Source organism: Corvus kubaryi, unplaced genomic scaffold (assembly GCF_017639235.1).
Source record: "Corvus kubaryi isolate FWS band 111438036 unplaced genomic scaffold, C.kubaryi_AGA036_p1.0 37367, whole genome shotgun sequence".
Lineage (NCBI taxonomy): Eukaryota > Metazoa > Chordata > Aves > Passeriformes > Corvidae > Corvus > Corvus kubaryi.
In genome coordinates this window covers 5052237-5070150 of record NW_024581119.1, presented here as the reverse complement: position 1 = coordinate 5070150, position 17914 = coordinate 5052237, and the positions used below count along the sequence as shown (strand labels likewise).

General features: G+C 46.8%; 1 protein-coding gene across 2 annotated transcripts in view; it reads left to right on the top strand.

Annotated features, from left to right (window-relative positions):
- The window catches only part of CDON (cell adhesion associated, oncogene regulated), a 53447-nt gene that overhangs the window by 20339 nt on the left and 15194 nt on the right, over positions 1–17914 (top strand). For both annotated transcript variants that reach the window (XM_042034041.1, XM_042034040.1), the window contains exons 3-13: positions 1747–2019; positions 3514–3660; positions 3956–4099; positions 4817–5104; positions 5927–6196; positions 7116–7454; positions 11064–11356; positions 13046–13220; positions 14973–15101; positions 16406–16612; positions 17249–17430. In XM_042034041.1, coding sequence (XP_041889975.1) covers positions 1747–2019; positions 3514–3660; positions 3956–4099; positions 4817–5104; positions 5927–6196; positions 7116–7454; positions 11064–11356; positions 13046–13220; positions 14973–15101; positions 16406–16612; positions 17249–17430 — 2447 coding nt within the window. The remainder of the gene's footprint in view (positions 1–1746; positions 2020–3513; positions 3661–3955; positions 4100–4816; positions 5105–5926; positions 6197–7115; positions 7455–11063; positions 11357–13045; positions 13221–14972; positions 15102–16405; positions 16613–17248; positions 17431–17914) is intronic.

Sequence of the window (17914 nt, the reverse complement as noted above, 5' to 3'; positions counted from 1 at the left end):
ATACAGTGCATCTTGTGTTCCCAGGGGTCGGGAGGGGTTTGGATTTGTAGGGGGAGAGGGGAATCAGCCCTTTGAAATGCGAAAGCTGATGTGTGGCTGCAGTTGGAAGAACTCTGGTGTTAAAAAAAGAAGAGGGATGGTTTTAATTGACACATCTGCTCTGTGTAGTCAGCTTGTCTTAACGTAACCACACAAAAAAGAAGCTTTTACTACTTTTAGCACTTCATAGCCAATCGTTATAAGCAAATGGGATAAATTTTATTTTTCAAGCAGTCATAGGAGATAAATTCCAGCTGCAGGGTCACTGCTACCAATTTTGCCTTTTACGCGAAGCACAGTGTTGGTGTCAGAAGTGAGGGCAGGGGCGAAGATGAAAGTAGCAGTATGATTTCATAGCAATTGGTGGCGAGCAAACTGAAAGGTCAGTGCTTCCCTCTATCCCTGGAAATTCAAACTGAAGTAATGGGAAAAACAGTTTTCTAACTAAAAGCTAAAAATGGACATCTGGAGTCCTGCAAAATGCTTGGATACCATTTTTATGGATTTCATCTTTTTTTGTTAAGTGAAGCCACACTTTAATTTCCAGTTTTATTTTATGTTTATGCAGATAGTTTATGTTTCAGTTAAAAATGTGCAGTTTCTCATCTGAAACTCATAACCAGAGCTGGGATGGACTGACTTGAGAAGAAAAGCATGAACCCAGGGCCCCACCTATAAGAAAACTGTCTCTGACTTGGATGTCATTTAATATCATCTTGACCCGTACTATCTGGAATTCCTTAGATCCTTTACAAACTAGAAGTTGTTTTTCCCTGCCAATGTGTCTATTTTTAATTGAGTTTTTTCTCCTAATTTGTATTACTAACCAATTAAGTGTTACTGGTGTTAATTGCCTTTTGCTTGCTCCCTTCATGCAAAATCTTTAGTGGAGAATTCAACAGAAAACAAATGGAAATACTTCCCAGTGTTTCATTGGCCAGAATAGGAAAAAATCTCGTCCAACAAGCAGGAATTTTCTTCTGGCAAATAAATGGATTCTCATAACCAAGTTCTGTGGGATTGAACCTTTTATTTATTAGCAGCTCTTCCTGTTTCTGTTCATCTTTACTCAGTAAAGATAATGGATGCCCAATTCATCATCCTTGTCCTGATGAAGTCCATGTATTTGGAATTAGCAAGAGCCTTTGCTGTTCATCCAGCTTTTTTTATCCGGCTATTTTTAATTAGTTCTGCAGACTCGGAGACGGTTCTGTGTAAATACCTGGCAGGCTCCTGCCATTTCTAGCATTTTACAAGTCACGTCCGGGCCTGCTTCATATGGGACAGATCAGCTACAGCTGCGTGTTCCTGTGCTCCGTCTCTTCAGGTGACGGGTGCTGTTTTCCTCCGCATAAATCCAGTGGGATTGCAGTTTTTGCCAGCCTGGCAAGTGTGACACCTCTGCCTTGTGCACACTTGGGGATGTGCCTCCCCCTTACTGCACCTACATCTGGTTAATTGCTGTTACCCCCTTTTGTGGGCTTTGAATCTTGACGTTTTCCCAGTGTTTGAGAGCGAGCAGGAATCTCTCCTGAGTTCTTCTTGCCAAGGAAAAGGCAACACTTGCTTGAATATCGCTTGCAACTCGGAGTTTAGAGACCCTTTACGTGGTGAGCCTGTCATACCAGTCAGCACATCGTTAACCTTATCACCTGTGTCCATGCAAAATTCTGGTCTCTAACTCAATATATATATTTTTCCTTTTAGATTTAACTCCCCGTTTTATTTCTGAGCCCTCATCTACTGTCCAGAAGTCTGGTGAGCCCGTCCAGCTCCGCTGCTCTGCCGAGCCCTCCACAGCTCACCTTTCTTGGCTGTTTAATGGGGAGCCTCTGGACAGCAGGGTGGGAGAAGTGGAAATCCAGTCAGGATCTTTGACAATCGTGTCCCTGAGCCCGGCGACGTGCGGGCGCTATCAGTGCGTGGCCAGCAGCAGCGTGGGCGCCGTGCTGAGCCGGCCTGCCACGGTGTCCATGGGCAGTAAGTTCATTTGCACTTCTGTTCTTTGCTCCTTGCCAATTCCTTCTTTGGAGTTTTAGAAAACACCTAGACCAAAATGTTTTGGGGTGGTTTTTTTCCTCAGCCAGTACGTAGGATATGATGGATTATACACTTCTTGCCTTTTTTATAATGCTATCATCTGAGACCTGTCAGGTGATGCAGCCTGGGAACACATTCCCCAGAAAGCTTGTGGATCCCCATCCCTGGAGGCTTTTAAAGCCTCAGCTAGACCAAACCATACCTGATGGATTTAGTGTTGGTGTCAGCCTCATTTTGAGTTGAAGGACCTCAAGGGTCTCTTTAAGCAGACATAAATATTATTCAATGAAATAACATTAATTTCAATGAATGGGCCTGAAAATACAAGATTCCCAAATGCTTCCCTTCACAAAGGATGTTGAAAGAGCAGCTGAGCTGCCATGCCATTGCAGAAGCATGCTTGAGAGTTGAGGAGAAATCTGTGGGAATTGTTGCCTGGGGAATAAGTGGGAGCTGCAGATTTTAATTTTCATGTGATTTGATCAAACCAGTGTTGATGTTCTTCAGGTGAGGACAGGTCTTCTCTCCTCTTAGGGACAGTTTCCCTTCTCTTAGTTGTACTGGTTCTTCTGATCAATCTTTGCCTTGATGCTTGATCTGTAAGTTATTTGACCTCAAGGGACTTTGGAAGAGGAAGGACAATGTTTTCCACATGGAAAGGATGATGTGATGCTGAGAATGGGAGTACAATATTCCTGCAGGAGCATGATTTGTCTGTTTGGGATCTCTGGGCTATCTGAATCAGGTCTTTGTCAAGCAGGGTTTGAGTGATTTCTCTGGAAGGGTACCTCATCTATGGAGCATGTCCAAAATCCCCTTGGGAGGAAAGTCTCTTAAAAGTGTTTTGGTAAAGTACTGACCCATGGCCAGCCCCTCTCAAGAGAGCTCCAAGGGTGGCCAACATAGGAAAACTTCACAACCTCAAAGAAGTTTGAACGTGGAGGGAGTAGAAGAGCAGCTTTCACACTTCCCTCCTCCCTTGGAGGTTTGGGAAGCACACGGGAAGGTGCTGGGAGCTCTCTGCCTGCCTCAGGGCACTGCTGTGCTCATTATCAGCCCAGAAAGACAATTCCACGTTTTTATGGGCAGTGTGAATTGTCTTCTGTAGTGCCTGCAGAGCCCGTGAGGAGTCCTGCAGCCTTTCCAGTGTCTCTGCTGGCTTTTCTGGGAGCAGTTGGGAGGGGATGTAGGAATTATTTTTTCTCCTCACTGTTCCCATGTAAAAGCTTTTTGTAGTAAGGAAGTGTATAAGGAGGGTTTATGCTATTATGGGCTGCAGGATAGACCAGGCCTGTTGATATGAATATCCAAAAGCTGCTCCAGAGAAGACAATCAGCATGAAACCAACTGTATTCTGAACACAAATACTGAGCTTACTGCCCTCCCCCTCTCCCAAGCCGTGGCTGCTCTTACCCTGTTCCCAACTCTCTGCAGGTTTAGCTGACTTCGATGCTTTGGTGACGGCTGCTGTTGCAGCAGAGGAAGGAGGCACAGCTCTCATCAGGTGCAAGGTGCCAGAAAGTCACCCCAAAGCACAGGTTCGCTTCCAAGTGCGGGGGAAATGGCTGGAACAATCAACAGGTGAGGTGTTTTGTGCAATATAAGTATCCAACAGCAGCTTGCCTGGATTTTTTTTTTTTTTTTTAAGCCTAAAGGAAAAAAGTCCTCTGGAAACTTGCAGAACTTTCTGTGCAATTCACTTTATCTAAACCTACCCTTGGAAATGAATCTCCTTTGCATGGTGATTTCTTTGTGATCCTATATTTAGAATAAACAGGTATAGCTGACAAATTAATTTTAAAAATTGCAAAAAAGGAAGGCATCTTTTGAAACTAAATTAAATTTAATCTTCTTTTCACCTTCCCCACTTGTTTAGACAACTACCTAATTCTTCCATCTGGAAACCTGCAAATTTTGAATGTATCTTCAGAAGACAAAGGATCCTACAAGTGTGCAGCATACAACCCAGTTACTCACGATCTCAGAGTAGAACTCACTGGACGGAAGCTCACAGTCACACGTGAGTATTCAGTTCAGCTTTCCAGAATTAACACAGCTTAAACAGAGTAAATAACGTCCCTAAGGTTTTTAGCAATGGCATATCAGTGCCTCCAACACCATGTTATGTAAGATCTCGCCTGCATTCTTTGCCCATTCAATTCTTATTTCCCCTCACTGTGGAGGAGCAGCATGACTGCTTTTCAAATCCCAGAAAGTCACCCTTGGGAAGGGAATACTGCTAATACTTCTGTCCTCAAATCTATTTTGGAGCAGGACTTCTGGAAGACAGTGTTACAACATCGTGCTCAGTCCTGAGTGCACTGTTTGACACTGCAAGACATGGAGGAGGACAGAGAATGGGATGGGAGGATGTGGGTTAAAAGCTTGGTTGGTTCCTCCCGCAAGGAAAGGCTGAGAGAATTGGGATTGTTCAGCCTGTAAAATAGAAGGTTTAGGGGTGACCTCACTGTGACCTTCCAGTACCTGAAGGGAGCCTACAAGAAAAACAGAGAGAGAGGGCCTGGAGTGACAGGACAAGGGGGCGTGGCACTGATAGAGAGTAGGCTTAGAGTAGATATTGGGAAGAAATTCTTTCCTGTGAGGGTGGTGAGGCCCTGTGACGCTCTCTGCCCAGAGAAGCTGTGGCTGTCCCGTCCCTGGAAGTGTTCAAGGCCAGGTTGGACAGGGCCCAAACCATTCTGTGATGCTATTCTACGATTCATCTCCTTTCCTCCAGGCCCTTCTTCAGGTGGCTCCCACATCCTTCACCCGCTGGCTCCCCAGAGCCTGGCAGTGCCCCGGCACAGTGCCCTGACCCTGGAGTGTGTGGTCAGTGGGTCGGCTCCAGCCCCCATCCGCTGGGTGAAAGACGGCCGGGACGTGCTGAGGCGAGGCAGGTGGAAGCTGCTGCACTCTCACCTGGTGACGGAGCAGCTCGAGGCGTCGGATGCTGGGAATTACTCCTGCGTGGTGGGAAGTGACTCTGGAGCAGTGAAATACGTTAACTATTCACTTACTGTACTTGGTAAGAAGTAAAGACATTTTCACGTCCAGGCAACAAACGTTGCCTTCATCTACCTGCTAGTTTTGGCATCTGCTTCCAAACAGCCTCACATTCTTTCTCAGCCGTAAGCATATTAAAATAAAGAATACAGATCTGCTTATAATGACCATAACCCATCATTTCTCCCATGTTAAAATCCATAATTATTTATCTCTTCTAACCATTTGCAGTCTGAAATAATGAAACAGTGAAGAATAACAAACTCCAAGGGAAGAACTGATTCATTTATTTTCGTACAGAGTGCCAGTGTCAGTAATGTGCCAGGGACCAGATTTGCTTCTTTTGAGGTTGCACATGAACAAAAAGCTGATGAGGGGTGGTGATATGTTTGGATGAGAACATAAACAAAAGCAAAAGAAACATAATCATATATTTGGCCTCTTTTGTTTGGCTCCTGGTTGTTCCTCATCTCCCCTTTCTGTTGTAGCAGATTTTCCTCGTATTTGTGGTTTTTTGCATTCGTGACAGATTTTGTTTGGGTTTTAAAATGTGTATGTTGGAGTTACTCAGAAAACAGGGTGTCAATGCACAACACACCTTTTTTGGGGGAATGTCACTGATGAATTGTTTTGAAAATAGAAGTGTTTTATTTACAAGATGAATGCAAACGTGGCTGTTGGAATAAAAGGGAGAAACCATTCAAATAAGTCCATGTGTGGGAAAAGCAGCTTCAGGCTGTGCAGTTTGTGGTACTTGCTCAGCCTTTGGATGTGATAAGCCTGTGTTATGTTTCACAGCAGTTTTTTCAGGACTTAGTCTAAGTAAAATCCTTTCCCTTTCCAGAACCTCCCTCACTCTCCAGGGGACTGCAGGACGAAACCGTGGCTGCCGGAGCCACCGTCCATTTCTGGTGTGACATTCGTGGCAATCCTGCTCCAACCCTCACCTGGCTCCACAATGCAGCTCCTCTCCATCCCTCCCCACGACATTTGCCCACAGGAAACCATCTGCAGATCTGCGGGGTCACCCTGGAGGACTCTGGCTTGTACCAGTGTGTGGCAAACAACGGAATTGGGTTTGTGCAGTCCACGGGGAGACTCCGTGTCCAGCCAGGTGGGAGCACTTGCAGCTCTCAAGAACTCATATTAAGCATTTATACTTTAAGCTTTATTCTGTTGTGGTTTTTTTTCCCCCCCTAGATTATGAATTAATTTGTTTCTGACCACTAATCTTACAAAGAAGGTGCTTTCAGCTGGATTTTAAGAGATGTAGGGATTTCTGGGCTGGTGTGGCTACTTGATACTTAAAACCTGGATTATCAGCCACAATCAAATCAGCTTATGATTGGATTTGATGCGATTTATGCTTAAATAGAATCAGGATCCTGTTGTGTTGGATGAGCTGGTGCTCCAAGCAGTATTGGCTGCTGAGTAGTTAAGCCTGTTCCATAATCAAGTTCACACAACAATCATCAGGTTTGGGGTTAATGCACACTTCCCCTCTATCAGATTGGCAGGATCAGGTACCAGTAGTCTTTTTTGATCTCTTTTCAGTCTAAGATACCTTCTAATACCCAGAGAAGTTGATTTCTGCTAGCATAAGGATGTTGGCAAGACTGTTGCTGTCCCTTTTCTCTTCCTGTCATGCGTAGCTGAAGCTTTGAACATCTCTGGACCAGTTATGGTTGGTGTGAGCTGTGCAGTGCCTGGCTGAGCAGAGATTTTGTGGCCAGCTTGTGTGTGGAGTGGACTAAGCCAGTCTTGCCTGCGCTGTGTTCCTCTCTGACAGTCAAGTCTGTGTCATTTAGGGAATTTAAAGTGTGGTTTGAGTGTAGGTTTTTATCAGCCTTCTCTAAGGAGGAGTCTGTGCTGATCTCTTCGGTCTGGAAGGGAAGTCTGGAGATGCTGTGTAGAGAAGAAATAATTGTTAAAATGGTTGAAAAGAACCACGTGTGATTTTTAAAATCATATTGACTGGCATTAAGTGCCATTTCCCTTAGCTGAATTCATTCTTTGGTTGTATTTCCCCCCAGGCAAAGACTCTGTCCCCATCATCGTCTCTTCCCCAGTGAACACCACCGTGGTGGCTGGCGGGGACGTGACCCTGTCCTGCAATGCCACCGGCCTGCCCGCTCCTCTGATCCGCTGGTACGACAGCAGAGGCCTTGTGCTCAGCCACCCCACTCAGGTGCTTCACCCCAAACCTCAGAGGCCTCCCCCAGCAGGGACAGAGCCCTCCTGCCTGTCGGTGCCCCGGGTGGGCTGGGGCTCCCTGCGCCTGAGGAACGTGACCCCTGAGCGTGCCGGGGAGTTCCGCTGCGAAGCCATCAACGAGCACGGCTCTGCCCTCTCCACTGCCTTCCTGACAGTCGGTAAGTTGAAGCCCCAAACTGCCCTCTTGGCTCCCTGATTTAGGTGAGAAATGCCTCAAAATAAGAAATGAGTGGCAGGTGGGTGGGGTGGAGTCTCAGGGAAAGGAAGCAGAGAAGTCTTAGTTGTCTTCATGGACCAGTTCCTCCCTCCCACCTTAGGCAAAGGAGAAATGCTGTGTGCATGGCATGGAATTAGCATCTTATATGTGATAAAAACTATCTGAGGGTGGTATTTTTTATTTATTTCTTGAAATTGCTACTAGGAAAAGACAGTACTTACACTAAAGCAAGATGGGAAAGAGCCTTTCTTCACATTGCAATATTATGTGACATTAATAACAGGTTTGAGCTCCCCCAAGTTCCCTTCACAAGAATTGAGATACAGATTTTTAGTTACATGAAGTTACTTAAGTTTCTCAGCTCTTTCAGCACCTTGCCTTAGTTAATTTAGCTGAATGCCAGGGAGATTTCAGGTCAGTGGGATTTAATATGTGGCCCCATATTTAAAGTTCTTTGGTTAGAGTTTAAAACTCCTGTAAATAACATGAAAAGATGCTTAAAGGTTCACTTAGGGGATAAAAAGAAAGAAGAAACCTCAAGAAAGTGATCCCATCATGTAGTTTTATAAATCAGTTATTTTTGGACCTTGCTGAGTGGAAACATGAAACTAAATATCATCCCAGAATTCAGCCTGTGTTAAAGAGAAAAATCCCACTGCTTTGCCTCAGAATTTTATGGCAGCGAGTTCAATTTTAATGCTTTGTTTATTAACTTTTATCGGTTTCTAATACGTTGTACTGGCTGCTGATTATGGTGCAGAGGGTGGTTAAGGCATTTGGTTTTGATATAAAAGTCCCTGAGGAATTTCTGGGAGCTGTTAGGGGTTTAGAACAGCTCCCAGCCATGCCAAAGACATGCTCAGACACTCAGCTGTTTAACGAAGAATTCCTGCCAGGTAACACTTCCAAAGCACCTGAATGACTTCAGCTGGGATTCCAGTGCATTTCTTTGGTAGAAGGATCAGCTTAAGCACCTTTCAGCCTCAGTACCTGGTCCCGTAATTTGCCTTGTCCCAGCACACAGTAAGAGAGCCCACTTGGCTGAAAAATGTATCTTTTTTTTTTTTTTCTTTCTGCTGGACCTGTTCCAGGCTGTGATTCATTGCATGGTCTTACAGCAGGCAGGACAACTTCAGCTGCCATCATAGTGAGAAACCACCAAGATGTAAAATGATGCCTCGGGATCCTGTACCCATGGCTCTCCCTTTTTTGAGTCTTTTTTAGACAATTGTGGGGCTAGCCTCTATGGCAGGAGCTTCCCAGAGCTACTGAACACAAGGTTAAATCTCCAAAATAACTTCATCTAATGGAAATGACGGAGAAAAATACAATGCAGGCAGTCTGAGTAGCAGGAGAGGGAGTGAAAAACACAAGAAGGAGCATTTAGTCTGCGCAGGTGGGTGTTCCAGGGGCTAACGGGCTGAAGTTGCTCCTGCAGGAACCTTAGAGAAGCTTTGAGAAGTCCTAAGGTGATTTGAAACACTTGCCAGGTGTGGGTGACCTCACTGATGTGCTGCCTTCAGGTTTTCAGAGGGATTTCCCAGCCTGTGCTGAGGTATTTGGAGAGCTGGCGAGCAGGGAGGATTGTCTGGCCTGGTGGAAGGTGTCCGTGCCCATGGCACTGGAGTGGAACTGGATGGCCTTTAAGGTCCATTCCAACCCAAATCATTCTAAGATTCTATGAATACATTCTTTTAATGCCCAAATTTGGGACATTCAGTCCTTCTCTGGTTGCTGGTGGGGTCAGGATTTTGGGCGCATGCAGCCTTTGGCCTGACCCAGCTCAGTGCTACTGGTGTTCCCAGTGGGATTGGGAAGCCGAGGAAGAAAAATCTCCATGGCTAAGGGGAAAGGGATGGCACTGAGAGCAGCAGCCAAAAAAAGTTGCATAATGACACGGCAGCAGAGAGAAGGCTGATGTGCTGGGTTTTATGGGTAGTAATTATAGCAGAAACTTTGCAAAAAGAGCTTAGATCTGAATTACTTAATGGGGATTGTTACCCAGGGGTTGTTTTGCAAAGCAAAAATACAACAACCCGGCAGTTGTTGATGACTCCCCTCCCGCAGCAATAAACACAGCGCTGGCTGTGGGTCTGCTGTCACCAGCTGAAACCACAACTCATTCTCCACTCCAAGGGTCTGTGTCCCCAGTGCCAGCAGGCGTCAAACCAAACCATGCCCACCCACACCCTCGGGGTCCACCACGGTGCTGAGGGCCTTCCACCTCCTCCCATTTGTTTCCAATATCAGGCCCTTCCTGCTGCTCCTCTGACAGCAGAGATACCCTTTAGTTCGGGGATTGTTCTGGGAGTGTCTGGCATTTTAAGACCATCTGGCTTTGGGGACATCCTCCCTGTGTTTTTCCCTTCTTCCTGTCACTGAATTTTGTGGCATTGCTAAATAAATGAGAAGAAACAAACAAGGAATGCTCGCCGGGAGCGTGTCTTCAATTTGAAAAGAGAACTTTCCTTCCCAGCTTTTTAAAAAGTGGCCAAAAATAGCAGCCACACTTGCTGCTGGTATTTTAATGGAGGTTTGAAGGAATCTGAGTCAGCCAGGCTAACACTGCCTAGGCTTTACATTACCAAGGAATTTGTTTGTTTTGTAAACCAAGTTCCCTTCATTCCCTTCCCCTTCCAGACCCCGGCACGTAACATAAACCTACACAAATCTGAAAGGACGGACAGGGCTCCGAACATCTGGCTGTCCTGCTGCTGCCGTGTGCAGCCTTGAGGAGCTGAGCTGCTTCCCAAACCTTCTTTGCTTTAAGTACTGACGTTTTCTTGTCCTGGATAATCTCAGATGTCCAACCTGCCATCCTTTTCCTGCCTGGAATTCTGATGAGCCCTGCATCAGCCAAACAGGGCTTTTTTTAAATCTTGTGGCCTCTTTTAGACTACTGATACAGTATAGATTTTTTTTTTTTCGTACCAGCAAAAGTAAATAGGATGGAGGAGGCTGGAGAGGGATTTCTAGAAATGCGCTGGTATTAAATTGCATGTAGATCTTCCTGTAAACTGAGTTTATTCTCAGCATAAATTTTCAAATGAAGTAGTTGAGTTGTGCAGCTTTCAAAGCTTCTCCAAATTACAGCTAAAACCTCAGAAACTGGTGTAGGAGAATGTCCTCTTGTGTGCATGCCAGTGCAGGCCATGAAAAGTTCCTTGTACAACAGCGTACAAATTACTCTGTTTGTCTCACAGATTTAGCTATATACTTATATATTTCTTTTAACATGTATTGCCATGACTTAATTTAGTGGAGATACAGTCAAACTGTGCCTGTAGACCTTGAGTTTCAGGTTTTCACTCTTTGCTACTGTGAAAAAAACACCAAACCAAATAAAAACAAACCAAACCCCACTGCTGTGCCCTGAAGAAACACCCAGGCCACAGCTTGGCACCAGGCTCAGATCTGTGTGGGCACCTCTGGACCTGGCGTTTTGCAGCAGGGCTTGTTTGGAAATGTCACTCTGAAGTGATTTAGCGTCCCCTCGGCACGGGGTGAACGTACGTCATCGTGGGGATGTAACCAGACCCTCCCTTTGCAGTTCCTCCAGCAACTGGCACGAGAGCAGGAGAAACAGCTCCTCTGGAGCTTGCCCAGAGCGACGAGAGCGGCGGTGATTTTGGTGCAGAAATGGCGTTTTCAAGCTCACCTCCAACAAAATCGCCTCTGGATGCAGCCGCGATGGAAAAAGCATCGAGCGCGGCTGCCCCGCCCGAGGCCCCCATCATCCTGAGCCCCCCGCAGACGCCGAAGCCGGACACCTACAGCCTGGTGTGGCGGCCGGGCCGCGCCGGGGGCCTGCCCATCAACGCCTACTTTGTCAAATACCGCAAGGTACCGTCCCCAGTGCCCCGGGCGGCGACACGGCGCAGTTCCTCTGGGTTTCTCAAGGAACCAGCAGTGCTGGTGTTAACCGGGACGTGGGCTCAGGCCAGAGAGAGCAAACGTGTCATTGAAGCACAACGTTCCTGTGCCCACACAGCTTGTTTGAGGGCTGGCTGAGGTTGTCGCAAATACACTGGTCTGTCTAGTTTTAAGTGAGATTTATCCAGGATTTTCTGTCCTTTACGGTGTCATTATGGGGGATGGGGCTCCAGGGCGTGTTGTGTGCAACGTCAGCGGGGTTAAAAATGCGTTTATGTGAGCAAGCTTGAATCTGTGTGTGAGAGCAGAAGGGAAGCTGGGTTTTACCTTAGTACGTCACTGAGTTTGCTGCTCTGCATCCCAAAGGGACTCAATTAAACTGAACTTATCAAATATGAAGGTGAACTAAAATTTGCGGGGCAGTACCTACTATGGCATTAAAAATGGTGTGTCAACACCGAGCTCTTTTGCTAACATCCCATGCTGGGATTGCTGGGGCCTCTTGTGCAGAGCCAGGATTTGGACTCCGTGATCCTTGTAGACCACTTTCAGCTCAGGAGATTCTGTGAGTCTAAAATCAGAACCAAGCAATGCCTGCATCTGTTCTTCCAAGCAAACCAGTTTTCTGCCTGGCAAAGCTGTTTGATTTCTTTTTCATAAGCTTTTTAATCCTCTACATCCTGATCTTGTCTTAGCCTGGAGGGAATGCTTAGATTTTTGACCTGTTGGTTCCTGAAAACCAGGTGCCAGAGTTTGTTGGTGATAATTTTTCATCCAAAGGCAGTTGGTTCACGTAAGCCCTGGAAGCTCTGAATGCTTTTTTGACCTTTTTGATGCTCTCCCTTCTCTCACACCAATCCTTTCCACATTTAATGTGCTCACTCATGCGTTTCTCGGCAGTGAATTTATCCTGGTTTTTAGGGTGGTGCTCTCTTTGTGTCATTAAATTATTTTATTGATTTCCCTCTTTTAATAGAGGAAAAAAAAAAGATGGGGGAATAAAAGCCTTGGAGTGGTTTTGCTGTAGAAGAAAATAGTTGAACAAAGACCTCTGGCATAACCTTTGATAATCCACAGCGTTTAGATCTGCCTCCAATGTTTTATTAAAGTCTTATATTGTTTAGTAGTTTATTTTTGGTGGAATCTTTGTCTTTTCCTTTGGGATTTGGGGTAATGTTTTCCTGCAAAGGTCAAGCATTAAGAGACTACCCAGAATGTCTTTCTTTTCTTTAACAGAGCTGGTGGTTTCACTGCTAAGTTAAAAAGTGATTTTGTTTTAAAAAAAAGGAAACGTGCATTGATAAACCCAAATCTTTGGTCTCCCTGACTTTTTTTCCCGGCCTTAAGGAATAACTAAGACGTACTTTTTGCCAATAAATATTTTTAAGTGCTGAAGTACAGGGAAAGCTGGGCTAGTACAGGCAAAATCTCCTTCTCATTAGGGTCCAGCCCTTTAGTAGCACACAGCTGAAGGCTGGCTGAAAATCATTCGGCCTCTTGAGTGAAAATGAAAAAAAAAAGGTCAAAACCAAGTGCGTGTGTGGAGAGAGAGAGAGAAAATAAGTTTATCCAAGGAGTGCTGTGAAAGTGGGTGCAAAGTGTGAGCAGTCCCTGGCTCCCGGTGCTCCCGCGCTGACCGGTTTCTCCCTGTGTGCGCAGCTGGAGGACGGCGTGAGCGCGGCGGGCGGCTGGCACACGGTGCGGGTGCCCGGCAGCGAGAACGAGCTGCGCCTCACCGAGCTGGAGCCCTCCAGCCTCTACGAAGTGCTGATGGTGGCCAGGAGCGCCGCCGGCGAGGGCCAGCCGGCCATGCTGACGTTCCGCACCAGCAAGGGTAGGTGCAGCACAATGTGCCCTGTGTCCCGGCCTTCCAGAGACATTTATTTAATGACATCAGTCGTTTAATGGCATCTGCTAAGCCATATGTGAAATATTCCGCAGTTTATTTGCTAAGGAACAGCCTCTAATAGCTAAAATTGCTGTAGGGCAAACTTCCCTGAGCGTGAGGCTGTTGGTAAGTAGAAGCTATTAAAAGCTTAATAATATTATTTTTGGGGTGATTGTTAAGATTTGTACTGGGAGGTTCCTCTTGCTTCAAGGAGCAAAGTCAGGGGCAGCCTGTCCCTGTTGAGGTTTTTCAGAGAATCACAGAAGAAACTCTGCACCATCGAATTTTCATGTATCAACAAAGCTGCTCCTGGTTTGCTTTGCAGACACCTCAGTGACAATCTCTGCTCACCACGAGCCAGATGTTCTGATAGTTGTGTGCAGACAGCAACAAGCACTACATTTCTAATTAGAGCATTTTTTTCTTTCAAGCTTGGACACTGGTGCCTGTGCTCTTTAGCACACAAACAAGTAGATATTTTTCATACTACTGTCCAAGAATGGCTTTTATGTGACAGAGGGCAGGGTTAGATGGGATATTTGGAATAAATTCTTCCCGGTGAGAGTGGTGAGGCCCTGGCACAGGGTGCCCAGAGAAGTTGCAGCTGCCCCATCACTGGAAGCGTCCAAGGCCAGGTTGGATGGGGCTTGGAGCAACCTGGGATCGTGGAAGGTGTCCCTGCCCATGGGGGTGGAACAACATGAGCTTAAAGGTCTCTTCCAGCTCAAGCCCTTCTGGAATTCTGTGAAGGACAGGATAGCTTAAAATTTTATTAAGACTTACACAAAGAAACCTCTAACACAGGAGTTCTTCTGCTCCCCCTTCATAGGCTGTGTCCTACCATGAGGCCAAACACCATTCTGAGGGGCCACAGTCATCCCCAGCCTGTTCTGAGCTGTCCCCTTCCTTGCACAGACCCTTGGAGAAGGAGCCTGGGCATTTGTCTCCATAGAAAACCCCACACTTACCTGATTTTTTGCCCTACGCCTCCTCCCTTTATCATCACAGGCTGCACATTCTTCCACCCCACCTTTCTCCACGAGTCAGGTTACCCCACGGTATTGTATCAAACTGTGGCAAAATCCCATTCCACCCATACTTTTCCATAAAAGACATCCTAGTGTTTGTGCTCATGTTCCTCCTCCTACCAATCCTCCCAGCTCACTGGGGGACTGAGGAAACTTCACACCAGCAAAGCCACTTGTCACAGCCCATCATATTAAACCCAGATGGTGCTTCTTGTTCACTGTCCTGTGCTCAATCCCTGGCAAACTTGGAGGAGTCAGTACTGCTACCCCTACTGCCACAGGTCAAAAGCCCTCTCAGCCTGGTGTGCTGGCTCCAGCTGCTTCCACAGCATTTTTACTCCTTCTCTAGACAGGGATTTCATCACCTGGTGGTGTTGTGATGAGTGGGCTCGGCAGCACAGGCAGGAGCTGGTGGCATCTCCACTAAGCGCTGTGGATGTCAGTACTGCAAATGGACAGTCACTCACCCACAGCAGAGGCCCTGGGCTGGTGTGGAAAATCTCACTTGCTCTCCCAGTGAACCTCCCTGATTGCTATCCTGACTGTTCAGCTTGGGATGTGGAGCCAGGGCAGCACTGTAGCGAGTAGAGTGAGCGTATAGTGAGCATTGACAAACAGCATTTCCTTATACAGGCCCTCCACTGATGTACTGTCTGTCAAATCTTCTTAGAAAGAACATCATCCTCGAAAAACACACAGGCTCCATCTCCACCTGCAGGAATCCCTAAACATCCCATTGTTCCTGAAGGCACAAATAGTTTCGGTGTCATCCTTCCGGACCTGTCTCGCCACAGTGGAGGTAGGAGCGTGGATGGTTTGTGATTCGGGTGCTAAAAGTTGTATTGCAAAGAGCTGCATCTGAGTTAACCTGTGTTTATGACAGCTCCAGGTGCTTGTATTGCCTCCTCTATTTCCTGTTTATTCTGAGGCTGCTCTGTTACACAGGATATTTCCAAGGATGCTGCTGCCTGCATGGGTGGCTCTCAAAAAAACAAGAGAATTTTCACTTACAGCCCACGTTCTTGCTGCATGTTTTTAAACCTGCGGTTTCTTTTTGCTAAATACTTTGTTTTTCTCTTTCCTTCCACTGAGAAAGAGCCAGGGGAAGAGGGGGAAATGGGAAATGGCTGTGTCAGAGCTTTAAGTTCTCAAAAGTGCATGGTGTCTGTTCTGAATGTTCTCCCGTGGCTTCCCAGGGATAGGCTTATTTCTGATGGTGAGGAGATACAAGCGCTTCCCAGTAGGTGTGACGTTTGGCCTGGTTTCCAGTGAAAAGAGCACGTTTGTAGTCCTTTTTCTCACCCCCCCGCCCCCCAGCCTTTGAACTCCTTGGTCTGGTTCAGGCAGATTTACTCAGGGGCTGAAATCTCAAAGGTATCTAAAATTTGGGGTAAAGCCAAAGGTGAGTGGAGAGGTTTAATAACACAGGCGAGGAGCCGAGCGTTGCGTGCTTGTGGCAGCACTGAGTGTCAGAGGAGCCTTACTCGTGCCTGGCTGCAAATGCTCAGCTGCTTCATGCCCCAGAGCTGCCAACCTGCTGCTCCTTGCTCCACTCCTCAGCACCAGCTCCAGGTTCATGAATCCAGGCTGGTTTAGTAAAGCCTCACAGCTCTTACAACCAGATTTACTAACGCCCCTCTTTCCCTTCTCTCTGTCCCGCTGCTGCCTGTAACTTCAGTGAGTTCTGTAAGTATATCCTGGTGCATGCTTTGTTCACTCTTCCTTCTCATTTCTCCAGCACTGGTTAATGTGGATGGGTTGAAGTTTCATTGGGTCTGGGGGAGTTTTGAGAGCTTGAAAATAATAGCCATGTTTTTCCTGTTCACTTAGTGTATGTGTCTGTTCCCATGTAGAAGTGGTTGGAATAGTACAATGCCATATAATTTTTTAATATTGTATCGATAAGATAATCAATTCCTCTGTTGTCTGCTCATCATCCATCCTTTCCAGCAGAGTAAGGGCAGTGGTGATTTCAGGAGGATTTAAGATTCTCCTTGCTAATACGGGAAATCCAACGTAATCAGCAACGAGTCTAATCTGTTGTTCCCGAAAATTAAATTTCGGCTGACTCTAATCCTCTCGTAACCAAATTTCCCATTTCAGTTCCAGAAGCTCCCGACCGACCCACGATATCCACGGCATCGGAATCATCTGTCTACGTCACGTGGATCCCCCGCGCCAACGGGGGCTCCCCCATCACTGCCTTCAAAGTGGAGTACAAACGCCTGGGCCGCAACAGCGACTGGCTCGTCGCAGCTGGCAGCATCTCTCCTTCCAAGCTGTCTGTGGAAGTTCGGAACTTGGAGCCAGGTATTAGAAATGGTCTTTCATTACTGCAGCTCCTCGTTTTTTTCGTTTTAACTTCTGCTTGGATTACCCCGTTTCTGCTCGATTAGGTTTGGGTTTTGTGTATGGCCTAGGAGCTTGTTACATGAATTCAAGTTGATTTCTGGCTTTCCAAGTGGAAAAAACCCCACCATAATTTAATACTTGTTCATGTGGAGAGGAGGGTTGTGTATCACTGCTATTTTTAACTTAATTGTCCTTCTAGTGAACACTCAGAATGTGGAGAAAAATGCATTAATGGAAAAACATCTGTCCTGACTTCTTCCAGTGTCCAACCCTGAAAACTCAGGCAGAAAGCACAAGAGAAAAGGAAGTGGATAGGGATCCTTTGAAGCATCTTCTCAGAGCCCACCAGTTTAGGGACTTCCTGACTGATGGAGGCATCTCCATCTGTGTGTACAATACCCTTTGGATTTTCCTTGAGTGACTTCTAGAAGCTGTTTACATCTCCACATCAATCTGTGGCAAGGCATCCTCTGCTTTTTCTAACTGGATGTTGTGCAAAAAGTACTTCCTAATCCGTTTAGTCTCTCCTTGAATCCTCTTTCTAGCACTTGTTTTGCTACGAGGGCTTCTTTCTTCCACTCTTTCCCTTAAAAGGAGAAATGTATAGGTTCCGAGTGATCGCAGTGAACAACTACGGGGAGAGCCCCCGGAGCGCCGCGTCGCGCCCGTACCAAGTGGCCGGATTCACCAGCCGCTTCTCCAGCCGGCCCATCGCCGGGCCGCACATCGCCTACACCGAAGCCATCAGCGACACCCAGATCATGCTGAAGTGGACGGTGGGTATAACAGTCTCCCGTTCTTCTCTTCCCTGTACAATTTGTACTGCTGGGGCTGCTCAAAGTGGAGCATTAGGAGCTGTTTGCAGAGTGGTGAGTGGTGGTTTTCTTCCCCCTGAGTCCTGGACGTGATCGTGTTCCTAGGATGGGGCTGAGACACTTCATGTCCATATGGTAGAACTGGGGGACTTAGTGGGACATGTGCCTCTTGAGCCCTTTGCCCCCATTTCCAGACCCTTTTTCCCACTCGGAGGCAGCCCTGTCAGTTGTCTGTTGCCTTTTGCACCATCTCCCAGCTTCCCTCCACCCCACTCCCCTTCTGGTTCCCTGGGGACCCCACACACCTCTCCTCGGGTTACGCCAGATGTGCCCAACCGGCAGCTCCAGTGAGGGGCTGCAGCCGCCCCAGTCCACCTGCTCTGGCACAGACATATCAGAGGCACCAGTGGGCTTAACTCTGTCCCAAGCCCCTTCATGCCATGAG